The sequence below is a fragment of the Scylla paramamosain genome, chromosome 20, assembly GCF_035594125.1.
Source record: "Scylla paramamosain isolate STU-SP2022 chromosome 20, ASM3559412v1, whole genome shotgun sequence".
NCBI classification, from domain to species: Eukaryota; Metazoa; Arthropoda; class Malacostraca; order Decapoda; family Portunidae; genus Scylla; species Scylla paramamosain.
This window is the reverse complement of record NC_087170.1, coordinates 3,476,465-3,501,278: the sequence shown is the minus strand read 5'-3', so window position 1 is coordinate 3,501,278 and position 24,814 is coordinate 3,476,465. Positions and strand designations below refer to the sequence as shown.

Genomic DNA, 24,814 nt, shown 5'->3' with positions numbered 1-24,814 from the left:
TGGGTATATAATATAGTTGGGCAATACTTTCAGAATTTGTGAGATTAGCATTGATATTAAATGTATTTTTTGGCGATTACAGGAGTCTTTCAAATTACTTTTTTTTTTTTTTCCTGACATTTTATTTAAGCATACTGCATGAAATAAATTGAGACACATGATCAGATACGTTTAGGTGAATGAAAAGTAAGTAATATATATATATATATATATATATATATATATATATATATATATATATATATATATATATATATATATATATATATATATATATATATATATATATATATATATATATATATATAATTGTATATATTTAATTTTATTTTTCATTCATTTACACGTATCTGGACATGTCTCAATTTATTTCATATATATATATATATATATATATATATATATATATATATATATATATATATATATATATATATATATATATATATATATATATGTCACGCATAATGTGGATAATTGCCTAATGTGAACATTAGGCAGTGAAATTGCCTAATGTTCACATTAGGCAATTTGTTTGCACGATGTTGACAATAGGCAACTTACTTGCTTAATGTCCACTTTAGGCATGATTTTCAAATTAGGCAAGGGTATTTTGCCTAATGTGAATTGAATGACAAACCAGTGTCTACAGTTAGGTTAGGTTAGGTTAGGTTAGGTTAGGTTAGGTTAGGTTAGGTTAGGTTAGGTTAGGTTAGGTTAGCCCATATCAGCCCAGAGAGAGAGCACATCAGCATCGTCACGTCCGTAATCAATTGCGTCTCGGTATGTTTTCCTTATTCACATTGGGCAAAATTGAGCTGCATAATTTGAACAATAGGCATTTTTTGCCTAATGTTAACAATTTGTAAACTTTACGCAACCTACTTGCTTGATGTGCACATTAGGCAATTTTCTGCCTAATGTTCACATTAGGCAATTGTCCACATTATGCGTAACATATATATATATATATATATATATATATATATATATATATATATATATATATATATATATTATATATATATATATATGTGTATATATATATATATATATATATATATATATATATATATATATATATATATATATATATATATATATATATATATATATATATATATATATATATATATATATATATATATATATATATATATATATATATAGAGAGAGAGAGAGAGAGAGAGAGAGAGAGAGAGAGAGAGAGAGAGAGAGAGAGAGAGAGAGAGAGAGAGAGAGAGAGAGAGAGAGAGAGAGAGAGAGAGAGACGCAAATAGGTACACAACTTGACAGAGAGATAAAGTGGCCGGCAAAATTACAGTTTAAAGTTTAATGGGAAGCTGACTGACATTAACCCAGCTTGCCGGTGACCCAGTCATTTACTTCTTCTTCCAGCAGATCTAATGGGCCGGCAGCTTCCAGAACAACTTGATGAAACTCTTTGATATCAAAGTCCAGTCCCAGGATGTCCCTAGCCTTTGCTTTCAGCTCTTCAATCTTCAGATCACCGATCTTGTAAGCCAGTGCCTGTCCGGGCCATGTGATGTACCGATCGATCTCGTTCTGAAATAAATCGTAACGGATAATAAATCGTTAAAGCTGCGTTCATACTAGGGGTGATCAGGCATGGAATTCCATGCCAGGACAAATAGACAAAAAACTGAGAAGAGGGATAGAGGGGGAGGGGAAGACTAGGTAGGGGAGGAAGGGAATATTAATAAAAGTAGCAAAGAGGGCTTATATGAAGATGTATGGTGTTGGGGAGAGGAGAATGATAGTGATGACTGTCTTAATTAAATAGCGTGTGATACCAGCACTGCTAACAATGTGACGTATTTAAGTGTGTGTGTGTAGAGTGTCGTTTCGAGGGGGCGTTAGTGATCAAAGTGGGTGGTGGTTTTCTGGAGGGAGAGAGAGAGAGAGAGAGAGAGAGAGAGAGAGAGAGAGAGAGAGAGAGAGAGAGAGAGAGAGAGAGAGAGAGAGAGAGAGAGAGAGACGCGTTTATCGTGAATTGGTAGGGGGGGTGATTGTGAGATAAGGTGGTGAGATAAGATAAGGGAAAAGCGGTGGCCGAAAATAGAGAGTAGTGCTAACAGAAATGGGATTGAGTTGAATTTGGTCTTGGATGAGTGTTCACAGGAGGCCAGGTTAAGCATTGTGGGAAGAAAAAAAAAAAAGTAGGATTTTATGGGGATGGAGGGGTAGGGGAATGTAGCGAGTGATGTGATGGAAGTGTATTTATATTAGGACGTTAGTGGTATGAGGGAACATGAGTGGGAACAAAGATATAGTGGAAGTGAAGGAAAGTCAGAAAAATTGCCTCTGTGTTGGTGTTGAATGAATTCAGAAGTCAAGTTAAGTTGTACGAAGAAGAAAAAGCTGGGGTAAGAGAAGTTGGGGAGACAAAAGGTGAGTGATGTAAGAGAAGTGAATGTGTTAAGTACATAGTGGTGAAAGGAAATTACTACAGATTTAAGGATGAAGTAAAAGTGAGGGAAAGTCGAGAGAAATGCCTCTGGGTGGATGGATGACTGAGGGCTGCGAGCTGGAGTTGAGTCGAGAGGGGTAGAGAAGGTGAGAGAATAGGGGGATGAGATGAGTGAAGTGCCTGCTTAGATTTGATGTGATGATGAAATCGGAGAGTGAGATCGATGGTGAGGCACAGTATTTTTGGTTTTTGTTAGTGGAGATGAGAGAGGGGTTTGGGAGCACCGTGCTGTGTTGAAGGTCATGGAGTGGATGATTTTATATATGTGCATGTGGCGTAGGTTTTATCAGGGTGGGTGTGAATGAGCCATTTCTGCTTTCATACATGCGGGCTGTCAGCTCTACGAGAGTACGAGGGCAGGTGATAAGAGTCACGTTGTCAGCGTATTGTATAGTCATAGGGTCAGGGTAGGAAACACCTGGGTTGTCATGAGTATGCATATTATAGAAAATTGAAGCTAGCACAGAGCCCTGAGGGACTCAAGCTTGTGGAATAAAGCACCCAGAAGTCCTGTCCTGGTGTAAGATTCTACATCGTCATTCAGTAAAGCCCCTTTCACTCATTGGTGAATTTGGATGGCGAACGCGATGCGACTCCGCTGCGACTTGTTTAAAGCGGAGGTGCCGTGCGTTCGCAGCGGAGACGCCACATGTTCGCAGTGGAGTTCTTGTGCGTTCGCAGCAGTGTTGCTTTATGTGTGCGAGTAAAATACACGAATGATAAGAGTTCTTCCTGAATTAATAATAGAGAGAATGTACATACTTGATACGAGACGAGACACAGATGATTATATAAATAACGAATGATCGTTCTCTCTCTGAAATTATATGAACTGCTGCTCGTGATAATGACTAAGCATCGTCTCTCAAGACTGACTGTGACTTGGACGGGAACTGACTGAGCGACTGAGACTGACTGTTCGTGACTGGAACTCAGCGGAACTGATAGGAACTGAGCTCTAATTGGGATGAGGACTAGCTGCGCATGCGGGCTATATTTATCTCAGAGAAGTGTATCATGAATACAACTTGGGATGAAGAATGACCAATGAAATGCCAGGAAATGAGGTGGAGGGCTCGTTATTTTGGCCAATGGGAGAGCTCGTTATTTTGGCCAATGAACAGCGAGAAGGAATCAGAAACGAACGTAGGTTTTTACCCTAAGGAATGGAAGTGTGTGTGAAATCCCTTGAGAGGTAGAGGAGGAGGAGAAAGGTTAGAAATAGAATAGACTGGCTGGCCATGGACACACGTGGGATGAGTATCGCATGTGGGATGGGTATATGAATGATGAATATACATATAAATAATAATAATTGTAAAGACTGATACACGCGTTCGTTAAGTAACGGCGAATGTTTTTTGGCTGGCTTGAAGTCGTAGCACGTTCACAGCGGTGTCGCAACACTGTTGCAGCTCTGTCGCCGCTTTCGCAACGGAATCGCAGTGGTGTCGCAGCAAGTTTGCAGCATTCACAGCGCTGTCGCACGGTGATTCGCTATAGTAGCAACCTCTTTTACATGCCCTTCACACCTTTGTGCTAGGGTCAGATAACTGTGGATTGATACCTCTCTGCAAAGATTGTGCATCTCTCTCTCTCTCTCTCTCTCTCTCTCTCTCTCTCTCTCTCTCTCTCTCTCTCTCTCTCTCTCTCTCTCTCTCTCTCTCTCATTAGAGATATATCGGATCGCATCCACATCTATATCTTGGGAACATCCGTATAGTTTTTACATCTGTATCCACAGTTCGGATAATTAAACATCCATATCCGCATTCGCATTTGTAATGAATAAATATCTGCACCCACAACCGTACCACACACAGAAGATGTGGTGGATAAATTTTATGCATTACAGACTACTGAGTACAGAGTTTGCAGAGTTGAAGAAAATTAATTAATGCATGTTTATTTAATTATGTACTAAACTACATCGCTTATTAATTTCCTTTCAAATTTATACAACCTAATGTGTCAAGAGCTTTGCGGAAAGGCAGAAGGAGGGAGAAATTTTTACATAGTGTCTATGTATGCATAATGTGAATATGTAAAAAAAATATGTATGTGTGTACTGTGTAACAGTACAGTATACATATACTATATGTAATATTGAGCAAGTAATTGAATACGAAGCAGCCTTTTTTTTTTCTATGTAGGAAGGACACTGGCCAAAGGTAACAAAAATCCAATAAAAAAATATGCCCACTGAAATGTCAGTCCATAAAAGGGTCAAAGCAGTGGTCAAAAATTGATGAATAAGTGTCTTGAAACCTCCCTCTTGAAGGAATTCAAGTCATAGGAAGGTGGAAATACAGAAGCAGGCAGGGAGTTCCAGAGTTTACCAGAGAAAAGGATGAATGATTGAGAATACTGGTTAACTCTTGCGTTAGAGAGGTGGACAGAATAGGGGTGAGAGAAAGAAGAAAGTCTTGTGCAGCGAGGCCGCGGGAGGAGGGGAGGCATGCAGTTAGCAAGATCAGAAGAGCAGTTAGCATGAAAATAACGGTAGAAGACAGCTAGATATGCAACATTGCGGCGGTGAGAGAGAGGCTGAAGACAGTCAGTTAGAGGAGAGGAGTTGATGAAACGAAAAGCTTTTGATTCCACCCTATCTAGAAGAGCAGTAAGAGTGGAACCCCCCAGACATGTGAAGCATACTCCTTGCATGGACGGATAAGGCCCTTGTACAGAGCTAGCAGCCGGGTGGGGTGAGAAAAACTGGTGGAGACGTCTCAGAACACCTAACTTCATAGAATCTGTTTTAGCTAGAGATGAGATGTGAAGTTTCCAGTTCAGACAGACAGAGGATGTTCAGTGTAGAAGAGGGGGACAGTTGAGTGTCATTGAAGAAGAGGGGATAGTTGTCTGGAAGGTTGTGTCGAGTTGATAGATGGAGGAATTGAGTTTTTGAGGCATTGAACAATACCAAGTTTGCTCTGCCCAAATCAGAAATTTTAGAAAGATCAGAAGTCAAGCGTTCTGTGGTTTCCCTGCGTGAAATGTTTACCTCCTGAAGGGTTGGACGTCTATGAAAAGACGTGGAAAAGTGCAGGGTGGTATCATCAGCGTAGGAGTGGATAGGACAAGAAATTTGGTTTAGAACTAATTTGGTTTAGAATTAATGAATAATAAGAAGAGAGCGGGTGACAGGACAGAACCCTGAGGAAAACCACTGTTAATAGATTTAGAAGAACAGTAACGTCTACCACAGCAGCAATAGAACGGTCAGAAAGGAAACTTGAGATGAAGTTACAGAGAGAAGGATAGAAACCGTAAGAGGGTACTTTGGAAATCAAAGCTTTGTGCCAGAGTCTATCATAAGCTTCTGATATGTCCAAAGCAAATAGCAAATTTTTCACCAAAATCTCTAAAAGAGGATGACCAAGACTCAGTAAGGAAAGCCAGAATATCACCAGTAGAGCAGCCTTGACGGAATCCATACTGGCGATCAGATAGAAGGTTGTGAAGTGATAGATGTTTAAGAATCTTCCTGTTGAGGACAGATTCAAAAACTTTAGATAGGCAGGAAATTAAAGTAATAGGACGGTAGTTTGAGGGATTAGAACTGTCACCCTTTTTAGGAACAGGTTGAATGTAGGCAAACTTCCAGCAAGAAGGAAAGGTAGATGTTGACAGACAGAGCTGAAAGAGTTTGACTAGGCAAGGTGCGAGCACGGAGGCACAGTTTCGGAGAACAATAGGAGGAACCCCATCAGGTCCATAAGCCTTCTGAGGGTTTAGGCCAGCGATGGCATGGAAAACATCATCGCGAAGAATTTTAATAGGTGGCATGAAGTAGTCAGAGGGTGGAGGAGAGGGAGGAACAAGCCCAGAATCGTCCAAGGTAGAGTTTTTAGCAAATGTCTGAGCGAAGAATTCAGCTTTAGAATGCTTTAGAAGCTTTAGAAATAAATGTGATAGCAGTGGTGCCATCTGGTAGAGGAGGGAAAGAAGAAGAAGCAAAGTTACTGGAGATATTTTTGGCTAGATGCCAGAAGTCACAAGGGGAGTTAGATCTGTTAATGAAGAAGTTTTTGGCTAGTTGGAGAACATACTGGGCATGGTTCCGGGCAGAAATATAAAGTGCATGAGATTCTGGTGATAAAAGGCTTAAGTACCTTTTGTGGGTCACCTCTCTATCATGTATAGCACGAGAACAAGCTGTGTTAAACCAAGGTTTAGAAGGTTTAGGACGATAAAAAGAGTGAGGAATGTACGCCTCCATGCCAGACGCTATCACCTCTGGCTTTCAAGGAGAGAGAGAGAGAGAGAGAGAGAGAGAGAGAGAGAGAGAGAGAGAGAGAGAGAGAGAGAGAGAGAGAGAGAGAGAGAGAATGTGTGTATGACCAAGAATGTGTGTGCGTGTGTGTGTGTGTGTGTGTGTGTGTGTGTGTGTGTGTGTGTGTAAACAATATACCGGTACACATCTGCTTATCTGTGTATGTAGACCCTATTCGCTCTTAAAATTCACAAGAAAAATTTCAGTGTGTCCTTAACTTCATATTGCGCACAAAAATAAGACTGAAAAACACGAACTGGCAGCGCTGAGCACTTATCTCGCAAGTGTCGTTGCGTGGCAGGACCCGGTTGTGGTGTAGCGGGAGCATGAACAGAGGTGACGATGAAGTGTATTTTTTTTTCACTACGGATGTGTAATTACCTCATAAAAATCGTCATGAAACTTTAAAATTACAAAATGCAGTATTGTGCAACAAAACTATCCTAATGGCGCGCACATAAGGATAGTTCACACAAACTTGAAAGGGTTAATAAGAGTGTCATATATATATATATATATATATATATATATATATATATATATATATATATATATATATATATATATATATATATATATATATATATATATATATATATATATATATATATATATATATATATATATATATATATACTCCATAGACTCGTCGCATTGCATTCATACCTCATTCTCAACAGGATGGCAGCGCATTCTCAACCCGTTCGCAGGGGATTCGTAGCACGTTCGCCAAGCATGGAAGTCGCAACGCAATTTCCCACCACAGTCGCCGTTTAGGAAGTCGCAGCAGAGTCACACGGGAGTCACCATCAAAATTCGCCAATGCGTGAACGGGGCTTAAGGAAGTTGCACAGTACTTTGGTGAGGGGACTAGGGAGGTTGAAGTCATGTAGAATCTTGTATTTGTGTCTTGTGTGCAATACATTGCCGAACACCTTCTGGACGTCTTTTGTAACAATGAGAATTTTGATTATGATCATGAGGGGAGAGTCAGTGTAAGAAAGTGTAGGGTTAAAAGCGTTTCCGATGGAGTAGAAAGAGCGGAAGCCGAATTATAAGGGAGGGATGAGGTCATGTGTCTTGAGATGCGGTTGGAGTCAGAAGAGAAGAAGGCGTTCAAATGTCTTGCCAATGGGGAGCTTTCAGAACTAGTGGTTGTCACCAGGTGGCAGCACAGACACAAACTCTTCTCTCACATACAAGCAATATCAGGCATTTAGAATAACACCTACAGTGTTATTCTATTTACATGAAGATGCACTGGGCTTATATAATATATTTTCTACGTAATCCCTTCCAAGTAGTAACACAAGTAAAAATCAAACTCTTTTCATGAATAAATGTATATAAGTTGATTTTCTAGTGAATCGGCATTTAGATATATTTGGTCATCTTAAGATTTCCAAATGAATACACTCTTGATTGGAAACGTCTTAATCTAGACGACAGTAAACATAAAGGCGACAAGTCTGTGACAGTCAAAAGTCCAAATTACATAGATTTCCTTCCTGGTTTATGGAAACGGCAATTTTAATAGAAAAAAAAAAAAAAGCAACTCGAGTGTCCTGGCGATAGTAATGCCGTATCTCTAATTTAAACAAACGCCTGACTCGGCCGCGCTGGTTGAACTTAAGAAACACGTTATTGGACAAGAAGTTGAATGTTGCTGCGGTGCCCATCTCCACTACGCCCTAAGCAATGGATTACGGTAGCTGGACACTACAGCAGCAGCAGGATCGCCTAAGAGATGTTTATTTTGATTCTCGATTACTTTGCCTTGTCGCTCGCTTCGTGAGAGGGATGCTAAAATCCCCCCGCCCCCCCCCCCCGCCCCCCCCAAAAAAAAAAAAAAAACTAGAGCCATATATCACGATGTTACTGAGTAGGTTGTGTCATACTATATAGTACAGGGCGATTTTTTATTTATTCATTTTTCATTGTCCAAATCAATAGTTTTTATACTTGTAATATGCTTTATTTAAGATAATGCTAGAAGTTTACTCGATAATCACAAAAAAAAAAAATAATATGACCACACTCTCTCAATATTATCCATACCGGATATTGAAAAGTCGATAAATCATTTTATTAGTATCATGATGATCAATGTTCTATGCATCTTGACGCACCTGGGATTTACTGCAACAATATTTTAGCTCTCTTTCTACAGTTAGGTGAGCAGGAACGACATCTAGCGGTCAAGTTCCGAAAACTCCACATTGTTGAGATGCGGTCGGAATCAGAAGAGAAACAGGCGTCCAAATGTCTTGCCAAGTCCGTCAAGTAGCCTAATAAGTTTAAAGTTGGAGGTGTCGGTGGATTGTTTGTTATGTTTTGGCATAAGGCTAGTTTGTAGGGTTTAGAAAAATACCCGCATGTAAAGGGCACGTTGTAAATATTCTTAATGGCAAGAATGATTTTGTCAGGAAGATGACGTAGGAGGTGGAGAGAGATTCGCGAGAGACAAGGGGTACGATGAGGAGAGTGGTGGAGGTACCTGACTTCATCATTGGTAAATGAGGAATTGAGTGATGATTAGGGAGGTTATTGTTAAGTCAGGAGTTCTGAATCGTCTTCGCCAGCTTTTTTAATCACTCCCCCAACTGCTAACCCAGTACAAGAGCCTTATCCGACCAGTTATGAAGTATGCTTCACATGCTTGAGGTTTCACTCATATTGCTACTTTAGAGTGAAATCAAAAGTTTTTCGTCTTTTCAACTCCTCTCCTCTAACTGTTTGTCTTTAACCTCTTTCTCATCCTCCCAATGCTTCACCTCTTGTTATCTTCTACAGCTATTTTCATGCTAACTGCTCTTCTGATCTTGCTAACTGCATGCCTCTCCTCCTCCCGCGGCCTCGCTGCACAAGACTTTCTTTTTTTTTGCTCTTATTCATATCCTCTCCACCTTTCTATTGTGAGAGTTAACTAGTATTCTCAGTCATTCATCCCTTTATCTGGTAAACTCTGGAACTCCCTGTCTGCATTTGTATTTCCTCCTTCCTGTGACTTGAGCTCTTTCAAGGAGGTTTCAAGACACTACTTTTTTTTTTTTTTTTTACCCTTATCATTCTGTCTGACATCTTTAAGGGAACTAACATTAAGTGGGCCCTTTTTTAATTAATTTTTGTTGCCCTTGGCCGTTGGCCCTCTTACATAAAAAAATAAATAAATGAATAAATAAATTTATAAATAAATAAATAAAAAAGTCCGTCTTGTGAGAATAAGTGTCCCTGTTTCATTTACTCGTATTATTGAATGTCGTGATCATGACGGAGTTCCAAAGGATGTTGTGTAGGTGGATGTGATTGAAAGATGTTTTCTTAGTGGTATTTAAAAGCTTAAGCTACTTCATAAGGGTAATCTATTTTAGTGTTGTTTATGTTAAGGTAATTACAGTGTCATTTGTATGTGCTTTTAAGTTTCTAATGTATTTTCAAAATTTTGATAGAATATTTATTCTGTGTCTTTCAGTGTTGTTAATAATATGGTGATAGTGTACACTGTGACCTTGTAGGCTGGTAAGAGTATGCCTCCTGAGTATATTCAGGTCGCATTGCACTCGATGGATGTGTGTGAATGTAACAAATAATAAAGCGTTGAGTACGGTAGGAGGGAGTGAAGTCTTTGTATCGTGTGTAGTGTACAGTGAGTGAGTGTTGTAATTTATTTTCTTCGGCCTGTTCGTCGAGAGTCGTGAAATGTCCTTTGCAGGTTTATTGTAGGTTGATTTTGACTGATTGATTGTTGATTCTTGCGCCGCAACATCGCGGTCATATGACGCAGCTACGAACCTTTAAAAGCGACAGAGATTGCAGTTCTTAAAATATCGGTATTAAAAATAAAATTATAGGTATGGTAAAAATGTTAACAGACCACTATAAAAGTAAAACATGAAAGTATAAAGCAGGAAATGGGAAGAACCATAAAAAATCTTTTGGTATAGTAATGTTTTAGTTACTTAATTTAATTTAAAGTGAGAGGATACTGACCCCACTGACCCAGACCACTGTGTGTGACGTTGTTCGTTTTGTACCCAAGACATTGATTGACCCCACTGATCCAGATATCTGGTGTTGTTCATTACGTGCCCAAAACACTGATCCCACTGACCCAGATATCTGGCGTTGTTCGTTACGTGCCTAAGACACTGACCCTCCTGACCCAGTCCCAAGACCTGGCGGTGTTCGTTGCGTTTCTTCCTCATTTGCCACCATGTTCTCCCATTGCAAAAATTTCTGCCCAATACTATATTATTGGTAAAATAAAATAAGAACAGTTAAAAGGTAATCTATAGTTTGTTTAGAAGACCAGCCTTTTCCATAAAATTAAGGATCTCATGTCCCGGGAAGAGAGTCCTCTCTCCAGGTATCAGCGACATCTGGAAAATCCCATCCTCATCACGGCATCGGAAAAGATATCACTCCTGCAGCTCCACCAGACTGGGACACTCCACTAGAAAGTGTCACACTGAAGGGGAACTAAGCAGTCATCAAATAATAATAGTTGGGTTTCACGGGATATGAGATAATCATGAGTGAGACGTGTGACTCGTCTGGAGACGGGCCAGTGCAGTCTCGGCGGCACTCCTGCACATAGACATACGTTCATGGACGGAAAGTTACTGAAGTTATCTCCCACCTGCCCTGCCAACTGGTAAGACCTGCCACCCTTATACTGGAGTATGTCATGATAAGGAATGGGGTTGGAAGGAGCAACCCGAGTTGCCGCCTTTAGCTAGCCTATCGGCCTTCTCATTCTTCTGAACTCCAACAAGTGCAGGGATGTAGCAAAATGCGACGTGATAGCTTGTACGCTGTAAAATGTATAGCTACTCAAGAATCGATGAAACAAGTTGGTGAAGGGAAGGGCTAAAATGTTGAATAGCGGAAAGAATACTGCGAGGATTGCTAATAATTGTAAAAGATGAGATGGGAAGAGTACAAATAATGAAGGAAAAATAACACCAAAATCCGATTTCATCTTCGGATTTTGAACCGTCAGTAAATACAGGGATGGAGTCGGAATGTGCGAAATAGTGTTCAATGAATAATGCAGGGGAGAGAGAGAGAGAGAGAGAGAGAGAGAGAGAGAGAGAGAGAGAGAGAGAGAGAGAGAGAGAGAGAGAGACCTGGGTCAGGGTGAACACCACGGAGGTGGCAAATATGTATGGCTAGTCTTCGAAGGTGAGTAACGGGATCCACGAGTTGATGCGCAATGAAAAATCCTATTAATTGGTAACTGTAATTTCTTCTCAATCAAAGGCATCCCAGCCGCAGAAAAGGAGATTTACAAGTCATCGACATATAAGCTACCACGAACTCCTTCCGGAAATACACCAATGACACTGTGACGCTAAGTATACTTCCTTGCGGCACGCCGTCTTCAAGTGGACAAACTCCTGACAGATCCCCACCAATCCAAGAAAAAAAAAGAGAGAGAGAGAGAGAGAAAAAAAAAAACGATAAAAAAAAAAACTTTCGTATAAAAATAGGGAGTCGGCCACGGAGACCAAACTCGGAAAGATTAAATAAAATGCCATGACGCCAGGCTGTGTCGTAAGCTTTTTCTACACTAAAAAAGAGACGAGACACGAGACAAGTAATTGCCTTTTTCCAAGTAGCACATAAGCCTGATATTCATCATCTTTTCCAGCAACTTACAAATTCACGAAGTTAAAGAAATGGGGCGATAATTGGTCGTCAGCAGATGATCTTTTCCAGGCTTTGGAATGGCAAATAATTACAGCAACACCCCAAGAAGATGGAAAGTAACCGGTATTTCAAATACTTACAGATGTCAAGTAAAAATGTAAAAGCTTCATCGGACATGTGGCGCAAAAAGAAATATGGGATGTCATCGGGATCCGGAGATGAATCATGTCACTGGGACAAAGCCATGCGTAGCTCAGACCGAGAAAGTGGGACATTATAAGACTTTCAGCCTGGGGAGCCAAAACTGACGCCAGCAGATTACAGATGTCGACGATGAAGTGCCATAGGTGTAGTTGGATCCTTTCTATAGACACTTGCAAACTGCTCAGCAAACAGGTCGGCAGCTGTCTTCTTGTCTGCACCGTGCCTCCATCATGGGGTAAAACAGGTAGGGGAGGAGCAGAGTACTTCCCAGGTATTTTGCGGACTCTGTTGAAGACCTCGGTGACTGGTATGCAAACTGTCATGTAAGATACATAATTCTTCCAAGACTCTTGTAGAGCCCTCTTTAAGGTGCAGCGAGCACGGGCACGCGCTCGTCGAAAAGCCTCCAAACAGTGGACGTCCTCACTATGCTGTCGAAAGCGAGAAAAGGCAGCACGCTTTTCTTGAACAGCGGCTGTACAATCCGCATTCTACCATGGAACAGGAAGCTAAAGAAACCGGCCAGATGTCTAAGGGATGGGTTGAATAGCACCGAAGTGCAAGACATCAATGAAGCATGTCCTGTCCGCAGTATTGGTGGATTTTCCCAAACTGCAGGCATGTCTGAGAACATGAAATTCAAGTTGGAGATGGGGAAAATGGACATGGAAGAGGCTAGAGAGATGAGGTAGTGGAAGCTAAGGAAGCCAGGAGACTTGAGGCCGAGGAGAAGGCGAAGCTACTAGAAGCAGAAAATGAGAATGCGGCGAGAATGTATGAAATAGAAGAGGTTGAGAATTGAATATTTGAGTTGGAAAAAACTCAGATAGAGATTAATTCACCTCATGGTATGAGGGAAGGAAGAATGAAGAAAGATACAATAGAAAACCAGGTGGTGAAAAGTCTGAAGTTGATACCTGAGGGTGATGAAAAGAAGATAACAGAATGGTTCATGAGATCTGAGAAAACATCAGAATTTGATTAGGATCATGAACTTTGGATAGGCCTTGTTTTTAATATGTTGAAAGGCAAGGCACTCGAGGTTTATGACAAATTGTCGGTGGAGAATTTATAGGATTATGAGGGAATTTAAGGTTTACATCCTAAGAGCTTATGAGCTGCGACCAGAAGCCTAAGGCCAACAATTTAGAGGGGCAATGAAAATGCCTAGTGACTCGTATCTTGATTGTGCTCGCTACCTCGAGAAGTGCGCCATCTCCTATCGTGAGTTAAAGTACCTCATGGTCATGGAGAAGTTTGTTAATGTGGCCGAGAAAGAAAGTGTGCCACTGCTCCAAGAGAAAATGTTTAAAAGCCGTAAGAGTGATCACGTGTAAGCGAACGAATCCGTGTCTAGGCGGTTGACCCTTACCGTCCCATACACGTATGTTACGTACGCCGTAATATATATGCATATATTTACGGCGTAAGTTTTCCCGCCTCATTTCATATTGAAAAAGGCGGGTTACTGTTGCCATTTCGCTAGCCATTAATTATCTTCGAGTTGTGAGTCAAGGACGCGTGGCACATCCCCTCAGTAGACTGGCAGTCATGGATGTAGGTTGTAGCACGCGCCGTTTTGGCGCTCTTACAGAAGGGGAATGAACCGAGATGTTTCCTGGAGATGATTCACAAGATGGTGAAGATGCAGATAGTCTCAGTAATAGTAGTGAACGTATGGATGATGCTGAGATGTGGGATATTGATGATGAACAGCTCGATCCTGATTTTACAGCATACAGCGATAGTGAACTACACAAGAGTGAGGGAGCGAGCGGCCGAATAAGCCCAGCCCCTGCCCCGCCACCCCAGCCAACACCACAGCCTACTCCCGCGCCTCCAAGCCACACTCGCATATCGCTTCCACAAGCATGGAATTGGATTCAGGGTAGTCCATTTATGCCCACATTATTTGATTTTGATGGCAGATTTTTTGGAATCACAGCAGATAGTGGCATTGAGGATGAGTGTACACCTCTGGAACTGTTTACTTTATTTTTTGATGGCCAGATTATGAATCACTGTCTCAGAAACAAACAACAGATCTGCTGTCAGTCTCAGGTCTCATCTTAGAGACTGGGAAGACACGACAAGTAGTGAAATGTATATATTTCTTGCTACGTCTGTGCTCATGGCTCACACCAAGAAACATAAAATTCGTGAATTTTGGTGCACAGATCCATCGATTTCTACCCAACAGTTTTCAAAACTTATGTCTCGGAATCGGTACGAGTTGATATTGAGATTGTAGACTTTTCTGACTCATCAGCTGATGATAAAACAAATAAGCTGTATAAAATCCGCAAGGTGTTTGAGCATCTGAAAGACAAAGTTAGATATATCTTTATGCCATTCCAAAACTTAGTTATTAATGAAAGCTTAAAGCTATACAAGGGAAGAATTGCTTTCAAACAGTACATTCCTTCCAAGAGACACAGGTTTGGAATGATTTTTTTTTGTTCTCTGCTGTTGTGAAATAGGAATATTGCTGGATATGATAATATACATAGGCAAGGGAACAACTGAGGTACATGCTAATGATCCTCTTGGTATTTCTGGTCACTTAGTGAAAGATTTGATGGAAAGGTACCTTGACAAGGGTCATGTATTATTTGTGGATAATTGGTACACTTCACCAGCTTTGTGCCATTATCTTTTTGAACACAAAACTGATGTGTGTGGCACAGTAAGCCCAAATAGAAAGTTCATGCCCAAGTTCCACAATGTTGGTAAGGGAGAAACAGCTACTTTTCAGGCAAATAATGTTGGCCATAAAATAGAAGGGTAAAAGAAATGTTTTGATGCTCACAACAATAAATGAGGGTAAACTTCAGGAATCGCAATCAGTTGACAGGACTACAAAGCATAAAATAAAGAAACCTGATGCAGTGTTGCTGTACAATGACAATATGAGGCTAGTGGATAAATCTGACATGATGATAAGTTCGGTAGAATGCCTGAGGAAAACCTTCAGTTGGGCTCATATCTTTTTCATATGATTGATGTTGTGATCCTGAACTGTTACTATATCTATCTAGTAAAAACTGGCAGAAACCCATCCCATGCTGATTTTAGTCTAAACTGGTCAGGGAACTCATTGAGACGTACAGCGAAGCTGCTACCCCAACACACAGACGAGGACGAAGACCACAGACCCAGTCTGTCGGGTTGACAGCTCGTCATTTTCCATCACTTTTAGCTCCAAGTGAAAAAAAAAAAAGAAGAATGCACAGAAAGCCTGCTATGTCTGTAATAACACACTCGGGCGACAGAAGCGACGTCGTGACACACGGTACTGGTGCGAGGAATGTGATATTCCTCTGTGTGTGATTCCTTGCTTCAAGGAATATCATACCCTGAAAAGGTTCTAGTGGAAAAAAATAAACCTTCATGTATATATTAGTGAAATAAGTGAGCTAGAAAATAAGTAGTATTTTGCAGAAACAAGGAATTGTTTTATTTCTTCTATGAAAAACAAAATATTTAGTTGCGTTTTATGCTGACATTTTGCTGTAAATTGGGAAAATTGTGTAAAACAAGTCCATTTTGAGTTTGATAAAGTAATGGAAACATATCTAAATTACTTAATAACTGAAAAATGAAGAAAAATTAACATAATATATCAAATTTACACCTTATTGTCACATCTCTGGTGGTGCGACTTTGTAGAGGATTATCGTCACCATCTCGAGTTTCACATCGCTTCTCTTGATGTAAGTGTTGAAATATTTTTTTCTTGCTGTTTTTTCCTATTTATTTTCGTCTTAAGTTTTCATATTTTAAGACTAATTAATGTTTAGAAAAAAAAAAAATCTTTGCAAATGCGGGCTTGGGGGGGGGGCACGATATCCAGAATTAATGCGGGATTGTAAGGGTTAAGTGGGATGTCTTGTGGCTCCGGTGACAGCTGGTCTGCAGATGCGGCAGGCGCTGGGCTATCAGGAAATCCAAGGTATAGTAGTGGCGTTGGTAACAAATAAGGACGAGTTAGTCCTGTTGGTAATACGTCTCCACCCAGCTTTTGACAGAGACAGCACTCCCAGGTACAGTATGCAGTCTGTGTGCCACTATTGTAAGAATACTGGGCTCTTTAACTGTTAAAGACAGTCCCCCAGAAGTCGATAACTTTGATTGTGTGCCAAGGTCGAGACCAGGAAAGTGATGAGGTCCGGCCAGGTTGTGAGGGGAGAAAGGCAGGAGTAGCTACCGCCTCATCTGTTAATGATACATCACCGTCTCCCCTGAGGTCTGGTTTGGAGTGGTGTCATCTATTTCTGTGCCGAGGCATAGATGAAATTCATGTTACTGTTTTGAGAGATACAGCAGCGCACCAGTCGCTGTGAAGGAATATTACTGGAAGGCGAGTTACATCAGACAAACCTGTGTGGTGACGGGGAACTGGCGATGTAGAGAGCGTCACGGCGGAGACGACTAGTGACCGCAGAAGCTGGTGGCACTGGTTGACTACCTGCCGGTGTCAGGTGTTGATTTCCTTTTAGGGAATGACCTAGCAGGTGGGCGAGTCTGGGTGAGCCCTCCGTCTGTGGACAGGGGCTCGGTGGAAGCAGACTGCAGTAGTGTTGTTATTTGCCCTAAGGTGAGGCGAGCGCGCCGGCATCGGGCGCCCATGCTCTCAGTAACTCCTCGAGTCGATTGGAATAAGACAGGGCAACCGAGAGTAGAGTGCAGTGTGGGTATAGATATTACAGTGGGGGCAGAGTACTCAAGAGGCCTGTTCCACTGCTAGCGAAGGATTGGGCGACCCAGAGTTGGGCTCGTCCTCGAATCATTGTGCTGAGGCTGGCTGTGACAAAGTAGAGCTACCGCAGGAACCATATGACTTGTTTAGGGGTGTTGGCGAGGGTGAGGCTTCAGTGCTGAGTTTGGGTAGTTTGTTCGCTGACTTGCTTTGCCCTGCGGAGCACTATGGAGGTGGCACTCAAGGTGAGTTGTTACCTGGTTTGGAGGCTGTGGGCGAAGATAATTAGGGAGGGCTCGGCCTCTCAGGGACATGTTGTTTCACTTCTTCCCGAGGCAGGAGAGGGCAGTAAGGAAGCAGATGCTCGGGTAATGTTAATGGAGAGCAACGATATTTTCTATAGCCGGCGGAGAGAGGAGGAAAGAAGTTTGAAGCTCCACCATCTGCAGTTAAGGAGGCACGTGTGCAAGTAGCATGTAGCGGCCCGGTGTTTGGACGTTTTGGAGTTGGATTCACTCTGGAGCAGTTGAAGTGGTTTTGGTGGCCGGGCGTGGCCATGTTTGTTGATTATTGCCGCACTGTTCAGGGTTGCAAGCCTGATTGCCTCTTGTTTTCGGGCCCTCTCATCTGTGTTATGGCTGGTTTTGTTTTCCCTGGTATGGAGATTGTAAAAGATGTTACTAGCCCGATTACTTCTTTCTGTAGGAGTTGTGAAAATGTTACAGCTGCTGTGAACATTATGACGCAGCGTCAAAAGGCAGTGCTGAGTGAAGCTGCAGGTGATAATTTGTTGCTTACCGCTCGGGAAGCGCCAAGTCATTGTTAAATGTCAGGTGTTGGGCCCGAGTGGTGTAGTATATAAAAAGGGATGCCGTCCTTCTTGAAGCGACAAGGATTCGGGTCTGATGCGATGTGAGTGCACACGGAATTAGTTGCAGGGACCAGTGGTGTTGGCCTCGTTGCACGTCGAACAGGCTCAGGCTGGAGGCGGGGATGGTTGTGTTTTGATGGTCATGTGAGGGAGTTTTCCTCCGAGTGCGGAAATATGTGTGCTGCGTCCTGGAAAGGAGCACCTGGTAGCTTTTTGCAACGACTTTTGTGTCATCGAGTGGTCTTCTGAAGGAGTGAAGAATAATTGTATCTTTGTACTTCGCAGAAGGAAACAGGCTTGGTCGTCTCACACCCGGGAAGTAACGCTATAAGTCAGAGCTAGCAAAAGGCTCCTCTTGTTTTTGCCATGAAAGTGGCACTTTTGGCTTATTCGTTTTATGAGTGGAGGATATATATATATATATATATATATATATATATATATATATATATATATATATATATATATATATATATATATATATATATATATATATATATATATATATATATATATATATATATCTGATAAGGCTTGTCGTCCAAGAGATATAACACCTACAACACAAACAAACAGTCATCAGAACAACAATAAAGAACAGGGCTCCTCCTTAGCCCTCCGTACGTACTCAAACTGCTCAAAATGCCGTTGTTTTTTCCTTCTCCTCCTCTGAGATCAGTCGCTGGTTCTCCGGCAGGACCTATGGTCTTCTCGACTACATCGGTCTTAGGCAAGGAGTCGTACATATATTTCTTTCCACCTAACAGTTACAGATGCTCCATCGTCTCCTTTGACTCCCGTCTCTTTTCCTCCGACTCCATCATCTTCTCTTTCCACTACCTTCACTTCTACACCCACTCTCATCTCTTCTCTCTCTAATACACATACTGTTCCGTCTCTACCTTCTCCTCCACACTGTACAAACATCAGAGTCGCCAAGCAGAGACATACCTACATTTTCTTAACACTTAATGCACCCCATATGGGCCGTAGCCTCCTGGTGTGCTGTCATGGCACTGCCAGGCATTACTCCTCCTGGCCAAATAAAACTCTCCTTCTGGTCGTCGAGCAAGTAACTCGCTGGCACCCCTTAACTCTCCTCTCCGGAGGATACAGCAATTTCACCTCTGGGCTTTCATAGCCCATAAGATCACTCCCGCTTATCCGCGTGTGGCTCCATGGAGTCTCCCTGTCACACCCTTAAAACTGATAAAACAAAAATGCCACTTTTCTGGCAAAAGTAAGTGGGGCCATCTGGCTGCTCTTAACAAAACAAAGTAATACTTACCGGGTGCGACACGACCAAGCGTGCAACTCACTGTTTGGTAGAGCAATACTATCATACATCTCTCGTCCTGCCGACCTGTCAATGATACAGGTATCGTCACAGGGAGCTGACGGCTGCTTCTTTCCAGGACGCAGCACACACATCCCCACACACAAAGCTAAACTCCCGTATGTTGCTATCGCAACACAACAATCACCATCGGCTTCAACATAATCCCGGCCAACGTTCCTCTGAGCCAGTCTCACTGGTCCCAGCAACTGTTTTCGTGTGGAGTCACTTCGCGTCAAACCCGATACTTTGTCGCTTCAAGGAAGTCGACGCTACACTGCTCGGGCACACCATCTGACAATCAGCAACAGTAATTCTTCCAAACGAAGCCTCCAGCAACACTGAGCGTGCTTCTCGAGCGGCAAGCAACATTTCAACGGCAGCCTTACTCAGCACTGCCTCCCGACCCTGTATTGTAACTCTCTCGCCGCTGCATCATCATAACTCGCCCTGGAAAGAAGGATCGAGCTATCAATATTACTCACAATCCCTACACCAGGGATTGTGACATAACAGAACTCGACATAACAGAACAGAGAGGGGCCCCAGACAAGATGTCAACAGGCTGGCCACCCTCTCCCACGCGGTTACGCCCAGCCAACGTGGCCACACCAAAACTGCGACAAACGCTCCCGAGTCACCCAGACTCCAAAGCGAGCAAACCCCAGGCCACAATGTGCTTCTAGCATCCGTGCTTCCTTGACTGCGGATGACACATCAAAATGGAGAATAAACCTCTGTCCTCCTCTCTCCGCCATATATTCACAATAGTGTTTCTACAAACACTGCCCGACCCTCAGCTTCCTTTCCATCCACTCCTGCCTTGGAAGGAGTGGATGGAAAGATGATCAATATTACTACACTTCACAAAATATTCCTCCAAATATTACACCATTAATTATTTAATCCCCTACAAAATACACCTTCACACGCCATTACCGGCAGCATAAAATTATATACACAATTTAAAGAAATATTTCACACTGTTAAATTCCTCTCAATGACAATTACCGTGCAACACTCATTACACCCCACAAAATATTCAGTATCCCGTACGGGCCCCCTTTCTGCCACGATCCCGGTTATCTTTCCAAGAAAGTGCACGGTATACTAATCCCAGAAAGTTTTAGAGGTCTGGATTTTTAAAGGCCTCGAATGACCTGACCTATCCGAAATCGTCAGCTATTAAACCCTCTCACAAAACCCTTATCTTGACACACTACGCCAGGAATCACTTCAATGCCAGATCAATGTTGGGTTAGAAAACACAATTATTCTATACAATAACATGATATATTAATAATAATTTAACTTACAAATAAACTGAGGTAATACACATTAAAGGAATTTAGGGAACAAATTTCTATCCTAGACCAACACAGGATAATTCCCACACTCAATAACATTACGTTTCCCATTTACTCAGACTCTTATATCGCCTCCCTTATTGCTTAAAGGTTATACAAACAAATATATGACATTCCTGTCACTTTACAAAGCATTCCACAGGCCACTGGAATTTTTTACCCAGCTGCAAGAGTTTCCCCAGATTCTGTCGCCACATGCTCAAAAAAAAAAAAAAAAAGACTTCCCATACTTCACCTCCTCAAACCTCACAAGACATCACCACCACAGTCACAGTTCACCTGTAACACCAAAACACCATCACCAAAGACACCAACAACGCCACAACACCACCACAACCTCAACCACAAAATGGCTGCCTCTCACCCTGACACTACCCCTCAGCGTTACATCACCTACACAATTCACCATCAAAATTTCAGCGAACAAGAGCTCTTTGTACCACAAAAGACTCACCAACCTGCTCCTGGATATCAGGGTTATACCATCACATCGCTAATACCTCCACACACTCGCTCAATCACCACAACACCACCCAAATTTTCCCCATGAGAATGCCGCTCCTTGTTCAACCTCAGGGTTTCTGTGCATCCTGAAAATTCTGATGACTCGGATATGAGAGGCAGGCAAGTATCGCCCCTCACCTCAACACATTTCACCTCGAATACACTTTTTCCCTTACATATACATATATATAAGGAACTTAAATTATGAAGAGAATAATACTACATGATATAAGATGAGTAAATAAGCCTTATACTAACTTATAACTAAGAATAAAGATATGCACAGAAGGAAACTGGAACACGGGGGACACTAAGAAAACGTGGTCCTTTTCAGGATAAACTTGGCAAATAATATGAGATCACCCCCAGCAACACTCACCAAAGTCATGTGCTTTCTGTGGTGGCTCTGCGTTTTTGCGGTCAACTCCAGCACACTAACTCAAAGACGAGTCCGACTCTGACTCTCCTAGATCCTTGCCAGCAACAGGACAAGCCTTTGGGCACTATGCCACCACTGTGGCATCAACACAAACACTGTACTCCTCTGGTAGGGGTTTTGCCTTATTATAGTCTATCCCAAGAGTCATAGATCCCACGAGTACCCTATGCCAGGGTGCTCGCCTCTCCCTAGGGCGAGTAACATAAGTAACAGAATCAACATCAGCAGCCTTTACATCCGGGTCGGAGCCCGTAGATGGGGGCTGTATCCAAACTCCTCCACCTGCCAAGCCATTCCATAAAAGGAAATCAACATCCGACACTGGCAGGTCTTCTGCTAGTATTAACTGCGCTTCCGCGCTCACTAGTGGGCATGATAGCCTCATGAGGTTACCACACAAGCTGATCGGAGGTAACTCGCCTCTAAGACACATTCCTGCACAGCGACTTCTGGGCAGCTGTGTCTCTCAAAACAGTGACAGGGAATTCAATCCCGTCAATCTTAATAGTGTCCCAACACAAGAAAGGGCGGCACCAGTCTAATTCAGACCTCACATGGACGGGGAACACTTTCCATCCTTACCACCAAATAGAGGCCGGGTTTCATCTCTCTCCTGGGTTTCATCTCTCTCCTGGTGATATGAGATACAATCGAAGCCAAAGGCTTCTGAGGGGCCTTGGAAACTGTGACGGATACTAAACTGGGGCAATTGGACTTAAAATGCCCAGTATTCTTGCAATAATGGCACATGGGCTGGATGCTGTACGTGGGAGTGCTGTGTTACACGCTCCCACCCTGTCTCTGCTGTGAGCTGGGTGGAGACTTATTACCAATTGGGCTTACACGCCCAGAGTTATTGCCAAAGCCACTACTGTACCATGGGCTTCCAGACAAACTGGTGCCTACCGCACCACCTAAACAAACCGTCACCAATTCCGCCTAACGTACTACCAATCCAACGTAGCACAGGCCGATGTGCCAACACGTGGTCATCTGCCCATGTATCTGCCTCCTTTAAGCTTTTGAACCTTTTTTTTACTGAGCAACGGCACCAACTATTGCTCCTTTACCATGAGTTCCTTTAGCTCGCGGTAGGAAGCGACACGCTCGCTGGCTAGCCGTTTTTCAAATACCTCCTCGAGGTAGCGAGCACAATCAAAATACGAGTCCCCAGGGCTTTTCTTACCTCCACGGAACTGCAGCCTATAAAGCTTCGGCTGCAGCTCATAAGCTCTCAGATTCTTGAATTCCTCATAGTCCTCCAAATCCTTTACTGACATCTCATCATAAACTTGTAAGGCCTTGCCCTTCAACATATTAGCCACCAAGCTATCTCTCCTGAAGCCAATCAAATTCTTCTTAAATTTCCTAAACGATTCTTTCGCATTTTTCTCCTCAAACTCTGGTATCATCTTCAAACTCCCCACTATCTGACTTTCCACTGTGTTTTCCCTCACTCCTTTCCTCAAGCCATAAAGTGAATTAACTTCTATCCGCGTCTTCTCCAACTCATCCTGTTCTTTTCTGCTTCCACCTATTCTCTTTCTGCCTCAGGTATCTTCATTTCTTTCTCATTCATCCTCGCATTTTCCTCCTCCTCCTTTTCCTCCTTTCGTGGTGTTCCTCAGGGTTTTGTGGTGTCCCCCAGGGTTTTGTGGTGTCCCCCAGGATCCAGTTTTGGGTCCGTTACTTTTTTTGATATATATAAATGACTTAGACTGCGGCATTGTATCAAGAATATCCAAATTCGCCGACGACAATAAACTAGGTGGTAAAGTACTTACAAGAGACGATTGTGATATCCAGCAAGATTTAGATAACCTTAGTAGCTGGAGCGACAAATGGCTTTTAAATTTTAATAGAGATAAATGCAAAGTAATGCACATCGGTCATAACAATTTGAAATATAATTATAAGTTACATGGACAAAACTTAATCAAAGTTACTGAAGGGAAGGACCTGGGGGTATTAGTATCAAATGACTTGAAATGTGCAACGCAGTGTTCGGCCGCAAGTCATAAGGCAAACACTGTCTTGGGATTTATTGCGCGTAATTTTGATTGTAAAACACCTGAAGTCATAACGCGTCTATATACGTCATTAGTGAATATGCGCATTTGGAATATGCGGTTCAGTTCTGGTTTCCATGCTATCAAAAAGACATTAAGAAATTGCAAAGCACACAAAGACGAGCAACTAAACTAATCCCAGGAATACGTTGTTTGTCTTTTGGTGAACGTCTAAAAAATCAGATATGTTTTCCCTTAGACATCGTCGCATCCGAGGTGACCTCATCGAAACGTTCAAAATACTTAAGAATATAGATAAGATAGATTACAAAAATCTCTTTGAGCTTTCGCAATCAGTAACAAGAAATAACGGCTTGAAACTTAAAGGACAGCGATGTAATACTGCTTTGCGAAGAAACTTTTTAACGTAAGAGTAGTTGAATGTTGGAAGAAGTTACCAGCGTCTTTAGTCCAAGTTAATACGGTGGCTACCTTCAAAAGTAAATTAGATAAGTTTTATAAAGAAAATAGTTTCCGATATATTTTTTTTTCTTGTAACGATAGCAATAGTTACACTAGATCTCTTCTTTTTTACATCTTTCTTATATAAATTTCCCCGATTGTTCCTTTCAGCAATCGGGGTGAACTTTTCGTTTTATTTCTTGCCGGGTAACGCCGGAGGGAATGGTGTGTGGGGATAAGCTTCTCCTGTTCTATCCTTGCCTCCTACTAAGTATATAGCTTATTTTAGATATAGTATAGTGAACGAGTGACCTCGTCATAGGTCGCAGGGCCTCCTGTCACTTGTTTTTCCTATGTATGTATTCCTCCTTTTCTGCTTCAAGAAGCCTTGCCTTCTCCTCGGCCTTAAGTCACCTGGCTTCTTCAGTCCCCTCATTCATCAATCTCCTTTCCTTGGCTTCAACTTCCAACTAGAACCTTCTCAATTATCTCTTCTTTCTTAGC

At 42.0% G+C, this 24,814-nt stretch overlaps 1 protein-coding gene across 2 annotated transcripts in view; it reads right to left on the bottom strand.

The window, feature by feature from the left end:
• LOC135110175 (uncharacterized) overlaps positions 1 to 24,814 on the bottom strand; it is a 95,385-nt gene that overhangs the window by 7,262 nt on the left and 63,309 nt on the right. Inside the window, exon 12 of one of the 2 annotated variants that reach the window (XM_064022177.1) lies at positions 1,387 to 1,566. In XM_064022177.1, coding sequence (XP_063878247.1) covers positions 1,387 to 1,566 — 180 coding nt within the window. Of the gene's footprint in view, positions 1 to 1,318; positions 1,567 to 24,814 lie in introns of those variants that run through there. The other variant, XM_064022176.1, reaches the window with a different exon arrangement.